Source organism: Periplaneta americana, chromosome 3 (genome assembly GCF_040183065.1).
Source record: "Periplaneta americana isolate PAMFEO1 chromosome 3, P.americana_PAMFEO1_priV1, whole genome shotgun sequence".
Taxonomy (NCBI): domain Eukaryota; kingdom Metazoa; phylum Arthropoda; class Insecta; order Blattodea; family Blattidae; genus Periplaneta; species Periplaneta americana.
This window is the reverse complement of record NC_091119.1, coordinates 207,283,118-207,298,665: the sequence shown is the minus strand read 5'-3', so window position 1 is coordinate 207,298,665 and position 15,548 is coordinate 207,283,118. Positions and strand designations below refer to the sequence as shown.

At 35.6% G+C, this 15,548-nt stretch overlaps 1 protein-coding gene across 7 annotated transcripts in view; it reads left to right on the top strand.

Annotated features, from left to right (window-relative positions):
* LOC138696980 (leukocyte elastase inhibitor-like) overlaps positions 1-15,548 on the top strand; it is a 108,053-nt gene that overhangs the window by 76,711 nt on the left and 15,794 nt on the right. For 2 of the 7 annotated variants that reach the window (XM_069822538.1, XM_069822544.1), the window contains one exon: positions 6,398-6,628. The exons of 2 other annotated variants lie outside the window; for them this stretch is intronic. In XM_069822538.1, coding sequence (XP_069678639.1) covers positions 6,398-6,528 — 131 coding nt within the window. In that variant the 3' untranslated portion in view covers positions 6,529-6,628. Of the gene's footprint in view, positions 1-6,397; positions 6,629-6,733; positions 8,415-13,900; positions 14,036-15,548 lie in introns of those variants that run through there. 3 more of the 7 variants (XM_069822540.1, XM_069822539.1, XM_069822536.1) reach the window with 3 other exon arrangements.

The following is a 15,548-nucleotide window of genomic DNA, read 5'->3' as shown; positions in this document are numbered from 1 at the left end:
TACAAAATTTTCTCATTCATACCTACAAGAAATAGAATCAAATGCTAGAGACAAAAAATGGATTCCACTACTTTCCAACCCAGATATAATCCCCCAGAGATCAAGGAAAACAGCAGTTGCAGCCTTCAGACTATTGACAAATCATGACTGTCTAGCAAGTCATCTCTACAGAATAGGTATCTCAGCTTCACCCATATGTGTCCTGTGTAACGATCCAGCAGAAATGAATGAAGACCTGTGAAGCATTAAGATCAGAAGAAACTACAGTTCAAAAGTATTGGAAAGCACGACTGCTAATGGCTTCATTGCCAGATGCAAGGCACTAGACAACAACAACAACAACAACAACATTTTCCAAATAAAATTTGTTTCTCATACTGATTCCAGATGAAATGTAGGTGAAATTCTCTTTTCTAACTCATATTGGTCAGGGCGTTTCTGTGTTTGTATGTAGAGTATGTCTTGGTATACTGAAATGTAAACTTTAGAGTGAAGTTTTAATTTTGAAATAACAAGGGTATGCATGCTCCATATGAAAGTCTTAACTTTAAAAAGCATGAAAGCATTAGTAGTGGTGTCAGTTTCCAGTAATTCTGGGGCTGCAGAGTACATAATTAAGAAGATATCACGACTGGCAAGAGTTTAAACGGAGGGTGAAATAAATTCACAATAATACGTGTGTGTGAATGCATGTGCATTCAGAATTTAACATTAAACTTGTCTTCTGTCTTCCTTCCCAATACTGTGTAGCAAGGCATACAGAAGGTTTGAGAGATTCACTGAATATCATGAGGAATCAGGCGGAAAGAAAGACATGTGAACGAACAATCGAGTCTATAGTGAGGGTCACATAAGAACAGTTCCTAAACAGCAAATATTTCCGTCTTGTCAGTGTTGCCAACAGTTACCAGGTATCACACGATCCTACGTGCTAAATGACTTATTTACTTACCGTACTTTATGTTGGAAGGTTATTCTAAATAATTCAATGATTTGTAACATATTTTCGTAGGCAAACTATACGGGAAAGGGATCAACATGTCAATTATTTTGTCTGGCAATACGAAATTCATTGGTTTGACTAAACAATTGACTCTCGAGACCTAACCTAAAAATGCAATTTGTTTGATCACATGAAATTATTAGTACTAACTCCGAAAGCTTACCTGACTATAGTCTTGAATTATAACCACAACGCAACACATAAAATAACTATTATGTATTAATATTAATACTGATATTAATTAATTAATTATTAGTATGTTCAAATTTCACTATCTTCCAGTAACTGACTCAGAAATCTAGTACAATTTTAATATCATGGAATTCCAGTACCGACAAATATTGTCGTTACTTGTCTCAGCTGCCAGTTACAAAATCACTACCATTTGTAGTATTTGTCAGTATCGAAATTCGAAACGAAGTTGGCAAAAGAAAATTCAACCTGCAAACTAGAAAATCACCACAATCCACTAGCCTATGTGGTAATGGGGGAAAAATGGTTAGGTTTCATCCTTAGGGTATGAAGTAAGCTGATCTGGACTATACTCAGATGTAATTAATTATTGTTGTTTAGTCAACTGTCCGAAGACAGGTCTGAACCTCACAAGTGATACCAACATAGTACCACTTATGAGGCAACTAGGCCAGGAGATAATAGGCTAGGGTTGCCAGTTATTATTATTATTATTATTATTATTATTATTATTATTGGAGTTAATTTTTCTAATTTTTTAGAAGGAGAAAAATGGTACATGGGTTAATGATATGGATTTACATGTTTCTAATTTCTTTAGAAAGAAAAAAATGGTACATCAAGCGCCACAGATTATTCGGCATTTAGGAAACGTCGAACAATGTGACATAGTGTCTCAGATTACTGATTTTTGAAGTAGTGGTAAAATATGTTGGAGATGTGGAGAGTGTAATGTCTTCGGTGTGATGCCATTGGTTTAGTGTTATTGGATGTACGGTGGCTCAGGTGACCTTCCACATGTCCTTGATTTCTATGGCTAATTACATGTAGGCCTACTTGTGAGTGTTGTAGGTTGTGATGTAGCTATTATTGAGTAATCTTTTTTGTTCTTGCTCTGTGTCTGGTGTGTTGGCTGCATCTTTCTATCCACTCTGATTTCTCTGTCCCAATATGTTTTAAAGTTTTCGTTTTCTAGAATAAATTCTGGTTCATATTGAGTCGTTGTTAAGCTTAGTTTTGCTTGCTCTCTCCTTGTGAATGATTTTGGCTACATTGTTGTGCCTTTGAAGACGTTGACATAGTACACCCACTTATTATATGTTCTTTGCAGTGGCGGTTCCTCTGGGGAGGGAAGGGAGGAACGTCCTCCTCACGTTTTTCACGTGAAATATATGCCTTGAAATTCGAGGAAGGTTCGATAGTTTTTAAGTTCACAACTATAAGAAAACCCCGGTTGATCGAGTTTTAAACGACGCACATTCATGTGCTGCTAGAAAACTGTGAGAAGGATGCGAGATTGTTTGTGTGGAGGAAAGTCAATCCATTCCTCCTTTACTGCAGTTAACACACATAGACAACAGCGCACTAGTGGCCAGAGAAAGAAGCAGAGTTCTAAAGCAAGTAAATGAACGGATAGGAAGGAGATCCTCCTCTGAATCAGCGCATGGGAGGGAAATAGAAACCGCCTGGTCTTGCAGCAAAGCTCGCTACCGCTGCCATCTAACGATGCTGCGTTCAACCAGACTATAACACATCTAGGAGGAGGCACAATAAAACCAGTTCTAACACAAAGCTATGAAATACACCATATAAACTTTTTTTTTTTATATTTTATTCATTCCACTTTATATAAGCTACTATTCATGGTTTGAAACTTTCGAGGATATCTGAAAGTTGAAGTTGGATTTATATAAAACAAAGAGGAAGTAGTTCTACGTTAGTATCGCAGAGCTTTTCGACCCCTGAAATTCACTTCCATTCATTGTCTACTAGACAGGACAACAGCCAAGTTGTCAGTTTTGTACAAATATATTTGAAATTGAATTTACTCCAAATTACATTATTTTTAACGTAAGAAAAATTAATCGGCCACCGGCAGCTTTGAACAATAATGGTAGTATGACTTTACAAGAACTGATATTCTTCAAAAGCATGTGATACGGAACTTGTAAAATGTACATGTGACAACACAGACCACGTGGGTGGGTGCAGTGTTCTTGTTTTCCTAACACATTATTTCCCATTCCCACTTCAGTAAAACGGTTCCGGTTACGTGTTAGTAGCAGGTCTCTTCCAACACATGTGATGCTGTAGTGTGCGTGAAAAATGCTGCGAAGTTGTGAATTTCCTTGTAATTGTTAATTTGCGCAATTATTCAACAATGAATGGAAGTGAAAACACATTATATTTTGGAAAATTTAGGAAATTCAGTTTACAAGAACAGATTATTGCTATACAAAAAGGAAGGCCAACCCCAACACTACCCAGTCTTACATGTATGCATGTAGGCTAATTTTTAGCATGTTTCTCTTAGGAAGGTGTCATTTTGCGCTGTTAACTTCTTTCCTCCTCTTAAGAAATATGCAGGAGCCGCCACTGGTTCTTTGGATTCTGTGTGTTTGCTAGAGCGTCGGCATTTAGTGTCTTCTATGTTTCCTTTCAATATGTATTTTATATGGCATTTTGTAGGAATTAATTTGTATTGGATACCTAGCACGAACTCAGCAGTTTCTCCGAATATGTTAGCTTTCTTCAGCCAGAGATTTGAAGCATTTTTATCTGTTTCTTCTTGATCCAGTGCATGTGGGTCCTCACCATGAATGTCTTTTTGTTTCCAATGATCTATTTAGTCCTGTGTGATGACTTCATTTACGTTATATTCTAGATCTGAAAGCTGGAGCAGTGTGGCAGTAGAGTCTGGTTTATATATCACTTTAAACATGCGGTTTATCTGACTTTTGTCATGGAAGTGTTGCCTGAAAGTACTGGTAGTTATTTGTGATGCATGCAGGCTGCCCATTCCACCTAATTGTGTTGGTAATATTAAACGTTCTACTGCTGTGTTTGGTGAGATAGGTCCTTATGGTTCTGTGAATGTCCTCTAGATCTGTTGGTGACCATTTTATTAGCCCAAATGAGCACAGCTCATGCATTATGTCCAGACACTCCCCCACTCTTCCTACAGAGCTGCGCACGAGATCGGATGAGTCTACTTACGAATTATAGGGGAATGGGTTAGCTTTTGCCTTGAACTCGGTAGACACATGCCCGACTTTCCCTTCTACTCCTACCCTCTCCACAGAAACGTTGTTCCCCTACTGCGCATCACGAGTGTCTTGGCAAAATACATGAGCTGTATGTAAATACAGTGTGGCATAGGTGCTAATAGCTTTTACTTTATTGCAGAAACTTAGTTTGGTCTTTAATATTTGCCATAATCTTGTTTGAAAGCTTTTTTTCAATTTATTTTTTACATTAGAGTGAGGGCTCAAGAGTAAATGAAAAAAAATGTACAAAGTTTTTACAATGCTGGAATCTGTTATCTGTCTAGACCCTAGTTTTGTTGAATACACATAGTAACACCAGAGCTGTTAATTTCTCTCACCACTTGGCCCTTGATCAGGTTAATGTGCTTGTTTCATTTCCAGGTTTTTGTATCATAATACAGTAGCGTGCAAATTAATCCGAACAACGTAATTACTTATGCAAAAACACTCAAACGGGATAAAAAAGGATCTAAGACATACCTCAGTAATCTATGTGGCCTCCCTTGTTCCTAATAACAGCTCTGAGACGATTTGGCATGGATTCCACTAATTTCCCACAAATATTCTTCATTTCTTCATCGGGAAACCATACACCAATGAGGGCAGAAATCATCTTTTCCTTTGTAGAACAATCCATTTTTTGCATTCTTCTTTTGCAAATTGACCACAAGTTCTCAATAGGGTTGATGTCGGTTGAGTTGCCTGGCCAGGGGAGTACCTGAATATTCTTCTTGTTGAAGAATTCTGTAGTTTTTCGAGACGTATGGCATGGTGCCAGGTCTTGTTGGAACACACCTCTGCCATCCGGAAATGATTTTTGCAGCTGGGGTACGATTCTGGTTTCCAATAAGTGAATATATTTGTTAGAATACATCATTCCCTTGATAGGTATTAATGCTCCAGGTCCTTCATGTGTAAAACAACCCCAAAACATTACTTTAGGGGGGTATTTGGGTGCTTGTTGGAGATGAACTGCTGTTACTTTTTCGGATCCTTTCCGTACGTAAGAAACATGGTGGCCGTGGACTTCGAAATGAGACTCATCGGAAAAAAGTACATTCTTCCAGTCATTCACTGTCCAGTGTTGATGTAATTTTGCCCACATTAAGCATTTTTTGCACATAACAGGGGTTAGCAGTTGCTTCTTAATAGGCTTACGAGCCCTTCGCCCAGCTTCCAAAAGCCTACACCGCACTGTTGTGACATGAATATTCGCCCCAGTGGCAGCCATTAACTCGTGGGTTAAGTCGACAGCAGTTAGTCTAGGATTTAATTTACTTTTCCTGACAATTAAACGATCATCTGCAGGTGAAGTCTTCCTTTTCCGGCCACAGTTTCCTTTTTTCTGGGGTGTGATGGATCCAGTCTCCCTGTATCGTTTTATGATCGAATTAACAGTAGCCAAACCGATGTGACATTCTGCAGCAATTTGCCTCTGTGTCATAGAAGAATGTTCTGCTAATGTTATTATTTTAGACTGTTTTCGTGGAGTTGTATCCATTTGTGAAGACGACAGAATGTACGCAGGATTGCAGTATTAAGTCTTCAACACAACTGAAATGCTTATAAGTACAAAATGACAGGCAAAATGTCACATATTATAAAAAAAAATAATGACAGACCTTCAACAATGGAATTACACGTATTATAGATGTCAATTAAAGCGGTATGAGCAGCTGTGAGGCCAACATGACAGAAAATGTAAAAATATGTCGTGTTCGGATTAATTTGCACTCTGCTGTGATGTTATTGCTCTGTGCTTAAATTGAAAAGTCCTATTTTAAGAATCGTATTTCCTTACTGTTTACATTATCTGATGAATATTGGATTGTCTGAAAGTCAATCTTAAAACGTTTGTGCTGCTTGTGTTGTTCATTTTCTTTCTACTCAGAAAAAGAGAAGTTGAAGTAAAGTACGTTATTGAATGAACAGACATCGTCAGTCTTTTAATTTCAAAGGTATGAGGGCTTAAAAATCCTACTTGGAAATAATTACACGTGTTAAATTGGGGACTACAACTGTCTGAGAGCCACTTCATGTGCGCAAGAATTCAGACCAACTTCATCATATAAACCATTAAAACAAAGTTATTATTTCCGTTGACTCACACAACAACACGTGAGGTTTGATCTGTCTGTGTGTCCTTGCTTCCCAGCTGTCGTCATGATGCTGTGCAGTATGCCAAGGCCTCCCCCACAATTCATTGCTGACCACCCATTTGCATTTCTGATCCAGGACAAGAAGTCAGAAATTGTTTTGTTTGCTGGCAGGATTTCACATGTTTAGTTTGTACAGGTAAAACTAAGTTACTAGTAGCATGCTGTATTGTAATTGAACATGTAAAATGAAGTCTTAATGCAATAAATATTCAAATGTGAAAATAAAACATTTTTTTTTTGTACTTACAGCAAAAATAGAAAAAAAAAAATTTTATAGCATTAATTATTGGAACAAAAACCGTTTATTAGCTAAAACCTGTTTTTGGAATTAGGCTTTTGGATATTCCACTATGTCCTGGAACTTGATATTTCCAACGTTTTGGAACTGGCCAGACAGGTCGCCTACTCTGTTGGGCTCGTTACACCCGGATAATCCGGACAACTGAGCAGTCCACAAGAACAAAGTTCCTGGCCGTGTCCTGAAGAATAAAACTAAATCTGGAAAATTTATTCAGGTTGAATTAAATTTGATTATACATTTTATTTGTTATATATATTTATGTCTCATTGTTTATAATATGTAGTGTATCTGATTAATCTTTTTAAGGGCATGAATTAAAATGTTCAATTTTAATTATAAGTTTATCACTTTTTTCAACATTTATACACTAATTACTGTTCTTCAAACATTTAGAAATTTTTGTTTTCTAGAATTCAGGATCCTTGTGGTCTGCCAGTGTTATTGGTCTTACTTACTTACTGGCTTTTAAGGAACCTGGAGGTTCATTGCCGCCCTCACATAAGCCCGCCATCGGTCCCTATCCTGAGCAAGATTAATCCAGTCTCTATCATTATATCCCACCTCCCTCAAATCTAGTGTTATTGGAGTGTTTGATTATATATATGTATATAGACACACACACACACACACACACACGCACGCACGCACGCAGACACAGACACAGACACTTCATAATTTTCATACGAGCGTCTTAATTACCATTATAGGCAAGTTTCATACGACTTTTTATGCTCGACCATATTTCTAACTTGAAATTATTCAGACGTATTCATTTTATTTGTATCTGACTCAAGATCGGAAGTGACCTTGTGATAGCTCGTGTGAGATGTGCGCAGACGCGAAAGTATTGATTTTTTCCAAGGAACAATAATGGCATTGACCTTGATGTAGAGAATAACATGAACTAATTTTGGTATAACCTGGAAATTGATTTAGAATTGAAAAACGAGATGACAAATTGATTTTATTTGAATATTTAGAATTAACGCTAATATTATAGTAACAGAACATAACCTTCTGCGACAGTATTGGATTTCCAGCCTCCGTGACGTTTCCCTCGTCGTCTTTCGATTGCATATTCGAGAATAATCGAAAACCTGAACTTTAATGAATAGGTGTACTTTAATGACATGCATTAAAGTACTGCTACCAGGTGTATAATTACTACATTTCAGCATGGTCGAGCATAAAAAAATGTTGATAACCAAAACCTATGTAAATAATGGATTGGTGGTAGTACCATTTCCCGTAACAAACCGGAAGTAGGGATACCTGTGGTCAACTACGAAATTTCAAATGAGAACATGGGTCATTGAAGGTGCCATTGGAAACTACTTTTAAAAAGAAACAACTTTTACTGAAACTTTTTTTTTTCTAATTTTTATTGTTTACTCACAAAGCAACAAAAATGGTATTTTCTGAGAAATGTTGTATGTTGTTTATGTACGTACACTCTTCATAGTAAGTGTTCCAATGTCCGCCACTCTGTGCTAAACAATGTTCTGATCTCCTCCTAACATCCGTGACTGCACGGAGACCTTCAGCACAGCTGAGAGACATACAGGCTTCTCTAATTCTTTGTTTCATATCTTCTGTAGTTGTTGGATAGTGCATATGAAATAGACTGGAATATCCAAATGTTGTTACAACAAAACCATTTACACCACCAGTATGGACCATATTCTATAAGTCTTATTATAATTTTTTTTTTTGCTCTATCTGTATTATGAGGAGCAAAACCTATTTCTTTTTCCACTTAAAAAATGGAATTAATATTTAATTCTGTTGTAAGTCTACATAGTAAACAGTGAGCCATTCGTCAGACTTATTAAGTAGAACTTGGTAACAGGTTTCCAGAGATTTAACACTTAGTATTTACCTCTTTGAAGCCAGCGGTCTTCTATTGTGGTACCATTTATTGTATTTTATGCAAGTTTCAAACTATCTTATCGAGTAATTAAAAACAAATATTAGTTAATTTGAGAAAACTGAACACACATAACCTACACTTGCTTTTTAGAATGAAGAAATTCGTCGAGAACTTATGTGGAACAGCCCATATTGTGGAACTTCAATTGTCTGGTGTAATGAGCTGTATTATTCCAGTGCTGCTCGATGTTAGTGCTTCTCCTTCTTATATTAATTCTTAAGATGTTTAAAACGAAGTTCATTTAAGTGATGATTTCATTAATGTTGAACTTTCAAATAATGAATACTCCAAACACAGTACATGTACGTAATTTAACTATTTTCCATCAAAATATTAAGGAATTTAACCAAAAATTATGAATTGGGCAATGTTTTAGCATCTCAAATAACAGAGCGTCATATGGAACAAGAAGAAATATTATATTTATGAAATGGTTGGAGTTGATAGTCAGGCCATTTTTGCCGTAGCCTTTCAGTACAAGCTCACATGTAAAATAGTTTTTATGAAAATTCACTCACTAAAAAGAATTCGAAATTTCCTTCCGTTGCTTCTCAAGAAGAATTTAGTGCAGTCGCTCTTGATGCCTCATTTTGATTACTGTGACACTCTCTACACTGACCTTAACATGAGACTGACAGACAGACTACAGCGTGTTCATAATGCATGCTTTCGATTTATTTGCAACGTCCGTAGATCTGACCGTATCACACCTTCACTAAATACACTGTCCTGGGCCCGTCTCAAAGAGCAAAGAACTATTCACTCTCTCACTTTACTCTTCAGTATTCTTCAACCTCTAACCCTAGCTACCTAGCTTCTCGTTTTCAACATTTGTCCTCATATCACGAAATAGATACTCGCTCACAACACCATATCACACTCTCCATTCCTAAACACAGAACATCCTTCTACTCTTCATCTTTCACGGTCTCTGCAGCTCATCTCTGGAACTCTCTACCACAACATGTCAGAGACTGTCGGACATTGTCTAGTTTAAAAAATAAATTAAAATTGCACTTTTTCAATTCAGATTCCTTTCAGTTATAAGCCCTTTTCTCTGTGATAGTTTTGTAAAAATATAGGCTATATATTTCTTTCCTTCCTTTCCCCTTTTTGTTCTCTTTATCAGCCGATGAACTTATTAGCATAGCCTTTTTATTGTGAATTTTATTTAATATTCGTATTTATTTTCTTTTTTATTATTATTTTATTACATTCCATTTTGTTATATTCTACCTTACGTTTTCCATATTAACCATTTGTACTAAGTGAGTTGCTTTCACTATATTCCAATGTATTTTACTTTCTTTTTTCTATTATTGTATTATTTTCATGTTGTTTAGTGTCGATTTTATTATGCTATTATTATTATTTTTTTTTGTAATATGTCAGTATTCTGTTCTTTAACTTTTTGTTAAATTTTAACTGCTTGTATACTTTGTACCCTGGGAGAGTGTAAGAGAAGGCCCTATGGCCTTAACTCTGCCAGTATAAATAAAGAATTATTATTATTATTATTATTATTATTATTATTATTATTATTATTATTATTATTAAATATTTAAGTTGTGTCTCGTAATGAAGTTATGAGAAATGGATCCGTGTTCTTGATTCATTTATTGGTGAAGACTTGCACACACTGGACATCTCTGTTTGCTGCAGGAATTCATTTAGTTTGTGTCCTGTTGGTTTTTGATACAACAGCAGTAGGGGTGGTGGGGCTGGCAGTGGTGGGCGGCGGTAGCAGTAGTGGTATATCCTCAAGTATTTTGCAGGTTATATTAAACTAGACAAGATGGATGAAGATATTTGTTCAGAACTAGAAATTTTCGACATCAACGAAAAAATAAGTGACTATGGGACAGATGGAAAGCATACTTAGACAGAATGAAGAGCTCCAGACTTCCGCACCAGTTTTATAACTACCAGTCATCGGACGACCACCCAAACACTGGAAGGATGCAATGCAGTTACTATAAGCAAAAATGCCTAGTGCATGAAAGATGATGATGATGATGATGATGAAGAAGAAGAAGAATAGTAGTAGTAGTAGTAGTAGTAGTAGTAGTAGTAGTAGTAATAATAATAATAATAGATGACTTGCCAGAATTCGAACTCCAGTCTAGTGCTGTAGTTGTTCTACTGATTTAAAACAGTTGAGCTTCAAATAGAGCAGCCACTTGGATAGCACATGAATTCCATATTGCTGTTTTCTAGATATGATGTGCGGGAAATTAAGCTTGTATGCACCAAAACTTCAAAGATCTTTCAGGTCACCATCCCTTTGTTTTCGTTCTGAAAAAAAAAAAAAAAAATCCGCTGCTGTGTTGATTTTGGGTCGTTTTGCATGTTAAGTGAGATAAATGATGAAGTCATTATGCAAGCCACTGATTTCACTCCGATAAATTAGTGCAAAACTGTGCTTTTTCTACTCTATAAAATGTAGAAGGGAACTTTAAAGTGCCAATAGGCCTATGCCTTCGTCAGACTGCAGGTGGTAGGGGTGTGGTGGTGGTGGCTATACAACTCACTAGCCAGTATGAGAATTTGTCGAAATTTTCTTATGATTCAGATGTGAAATTAACTTAATTACATTTTTATATTCCAAAATAAGTTCAAGTTTCCTTCTATTGGAATTAGCCTATTATTTTGTGATTCATGATTATTTGGCGGTAAGCTGTACAGACGTTTTGAAAGATTCACAGCTTCCAAGTGTTCCATAATTTCTTCTTTTGTGCATAACAATTTCTATGAAGTGCTATCATAGGAAATCCTAACTAGGAACCAATCTTTGATTTAGAAACAGCAGATTCTCTACGTAGATCAGGAATTAGTTTTAAATCTTTCAAGGAGTATTTTCATCTTGAATTTTGATTTTCAGCTATTAAATTGTGGTGATATATTTTTATAATAAGCTTCATACTGGTTTAAAAAGTAGTGTTTCATTTTGACATAAACTATATCTTTCCGTGCCCTGTTCTGGTAACTGTGGTGAAACAAAAAATGATACTTTCATATGCTTACTTTAACATTTACTGTGTGTGTGTAAGATAAATAAATGGAAGAAGAGACTGTAAAAAGACAAGTATTGCACAGGCAGGCGCGAAAAATAATGTTTAAAATGTATAATTATTTTAAAAACGTTGACGAGCAGAATGCTGATGCTGCCGGCCATCTTGATGCTGGCTGCAACGTTGCCAATGTGCAAGAAACGATTCAGAAGCATGTGGTGTGGAATTGAGAACCGTACAAAGAATATTGTTAGTGAAGGAAAGAGTTTTTGTTTGGTGTCATGCTTACAGTAATCAACGGCTATGATCATTATTGCCTTTTGATAATTTAAATTCTCTCCTGCGCTATTTGTATTGCATGTGCTCGTGCCTTGCTCTCTCTATCCGTCTCTCTGGACGCAAACATTAGCAGACTACCACCTTCCGAGTTGCCGTTGACTCTAAATTGGTGAAAAACTTGTAAAACTTATGACAAAGTATGTCTCATATGAAACCGACTTTTTATGTGTAGGAACAGAATTTTGCAAGCAAATATTGCCTGTGATATTTGCAATTCCGTAGCAATATGGCCACTAAGTGTTTTGTAACACAGATATTTAGAACAATTGACCGGGTATGTAGTAGATCTATCGGCTTACCTTCCAGTTGAAGAGGAGGTCATTGTATACAGTTCAGTATGTTTTTCAGATTTATATTGTATCTTACAGCATTAGTTTGCAACGGAAAACTGTGAGCATCCAAGTAAATTCAAATTCAAATAAATTCAAATTCAAATTTACTTACAATTTACATTTGGAGTCCACACCTGTGGAGTAACGGTCAGCGCGTCTGGCTGCGAAACCAGGTGGCCCGGGTTCGAATCCCGGTCAGGGCAAGTTACCTGGTTGAGGTTTTTTCCGGGGTTTTCCCTCAACCCAATACGAGCAAATGCTGGGTAACTTTCGGTGCTGGACCCCGGACTCATTTCACCGGCATTATCACCTTCATCTCATTCAGACGCTAAATAACCTAGATGTTGATACAGCGTCGTAAAATAACCCAATAAAAAAAAAATACATTTGGATAGATACCCAAAATGAGCATATGCTCGTGCTCGGGTACAGTCCAGTAGTCTACATAAATTTTACAGGGTTCAAATAATAATGCTGATGATATAAAATAATAGTAACAACAACAGTAATAATAATAATAATAATAATAATAATAATAATAATAATAATAATAATAATAATAGAATAATCGTGACAGAAATGATACAAAGATTGTAATACAAAATAATTCATTAATAATAATAATAATAATAATAATAATAATAGTGATAAACAAAAATATTTACAATAATGAAATAAATACTAAGATGGATAAAATAAAATATAAAACCACTAGCGAGAGTTAACACAACTTAAATAAGCATATAATAACCGGAAAAAATGCCAAACTCGAAAATCAACAGAAAAGTTCGTTGTATCGCAGACGACAGCAACCGCCGTATTGACATTGTGTTGTGCATTAATGGTAGTAGTGGGGAGCTGAATGTCTACGTAACTGCCGTTCTCTTCGAATCTTCTCGTACAATCATGGGAAGTTAATGCTGTAAAAACAAAATGTCTACGAGTCAAACTGTTCATTATTACCAGGATAAATACAAATAATACTGAAATATATTAATCGAGTTTCAGTTATAGATCTCCCCTTTTGTGCAAGAGGTATCATATCAAAATATTTTATGAATGGTGGGGAAAATATAAATTTCAATAACTTTCTAGTGACAAGTACAATCAAGTGTATCTGTGGCGATGCTAAGGAATCATTTATTGGAGATATACACTGTTATTAATTAAGAAAATGATCTATTTATATTTATTACAATGTTTTATCTTATAGGTTACATGCATCAGATAAATACAATAAAAATTAGTACCATATAATGCTAGTAACACTTAAAAAAAATTGTAATAAAATTTATCAAATATCATACAAACATTTTCACTTTATTTTTAAACTTAAGAATGTGTAAATTGCTTAGGTCTGGATTATTTTTCAATACTGAATTGTAAATAGATCTCTTCCTCAACACATGCCAAGTAGTGCAAATAAATGCTTATTGATAATGACAAATTGCTATGCATCCTCTCATTGTGGTTTTATTCAGTTTCTTCGTGGAAATTGCTGACACGAGCATTTTGTTGCCATCAACTTCTGCCATTGGAACATGATCGTAGCAAGAGCTTTGACTACACGTGTTGATATTTTCTAGGTATGCAGATAGACGGCGTATCCTTTACTTTTCCTGAAATATTCCAGGCTGATCATCCTTTTGTTTTCACAATACAAGATAACATTTGTTCTGCTGTGCTGTTCATGGGTTGCTTTTCCACCCACAGTGATTAAGGTAAAGAACAAAGCATACTCCCTCATTTACTTTTAAATCGCAAGCTTGTTGTCTTCTAACCCTTCCACTTGCGCAGTTTCTTCTCTCGCTTCCTGATTGATATGACAACACTGAAGTAAATAACGGAATTAAATGGAATATAATTAATTGATTAACTAGTGGACTTACTCGTGTTAATTATGTAAGAATTGTGCGGCTTACAGCTGTTTCAGTGCTTCACGCGCCATCCTCAGAGCCTACTAGATCTCGGCGTCATCTCGAACTTCTCTGCCTGTTATGTGGGTGTGTTTGATTGTTAAAAGGTGTTGAAGAGTGGAGACAAATAGTGTGTGTGTACTGAAATTGATCTGTGTGTTGAGAATTTGATCGGGGTGTGTTTTAGTGTGTTTGTATATTTCATATTGTTCTAGTGTGTTGAGTTTTATATTTATGAAATATACAAACACACTAAAACACACCCCGATCAAATTCTCAACACACAGATCAATTTCAGTACACACACACTATTTGACTCCACTCTTCAACACCTTTCAACAATCAAACACACCCACATAACAGACAGAGAAGTTCGAGATGACGCCGAGATCTAGTAGGCTCTGAGGATGGTGCGTGAAGCACTGAAACAGTTGTAAGCCGCACAAATCTTACATAATTAACACGAGTAAGTCTGCTAGTTGATCAATTAATTATATTCATGTGTTAAAAGTAGTGTACGCAAGATTCAAAATGGATTAAATGGAATAATTTAATTAAATAAAATTATAACGCTTTTAACGTTTTAACTCTAGAAAGTTTTTATAGTTTTAATCAAGTGTTAAAGTGAACAATAAAAAGCAATGAATAATTTATACATCTTGATTACACAACTTTTAACACTGTATCACTTCGGAATATGTATGGTAAGACTTTCCTCTGTTAAATTTCAACAACAAATCCATAAATTTTCTAGACATCACAACAACAAAAGTAGACAACAAACACACATTCAAAGTATACAGAAAAACAACAACAACACACATACACAACACATCCAACCACCCCACACAACACAAACAAGCTGCATTCCGAACAATGGTACACAGACTACTCAACATACCAATGAACCAACAGGATTACAACGAAGAGCTAAACACAATCAAATACATAGCACAAGAAAACGGATACAACCCTAACATAATAGACAACATAATACAAAAGACAAAACATAATCACAAAAAACATAAGAATACAACACAAACACAAGAACACAAAAAATACATCATACTAACATACGAAAACAAAAACACACACAAAATTGCAACCTCATTCAAGAAATTAAATTACAACATCGCATACAGAACAAATAACACTACAAAAACATCTCAACACACAAACAACACAAACAAATAAATACAACTACACAGGCGTATACAAACTCAAATGTAACACCTGCAACAACTTCTACATAGGATAGATAGACAGATAATTTCAAACACGTTACAAAGAACACATCACAGCCATAACAAAATTACAA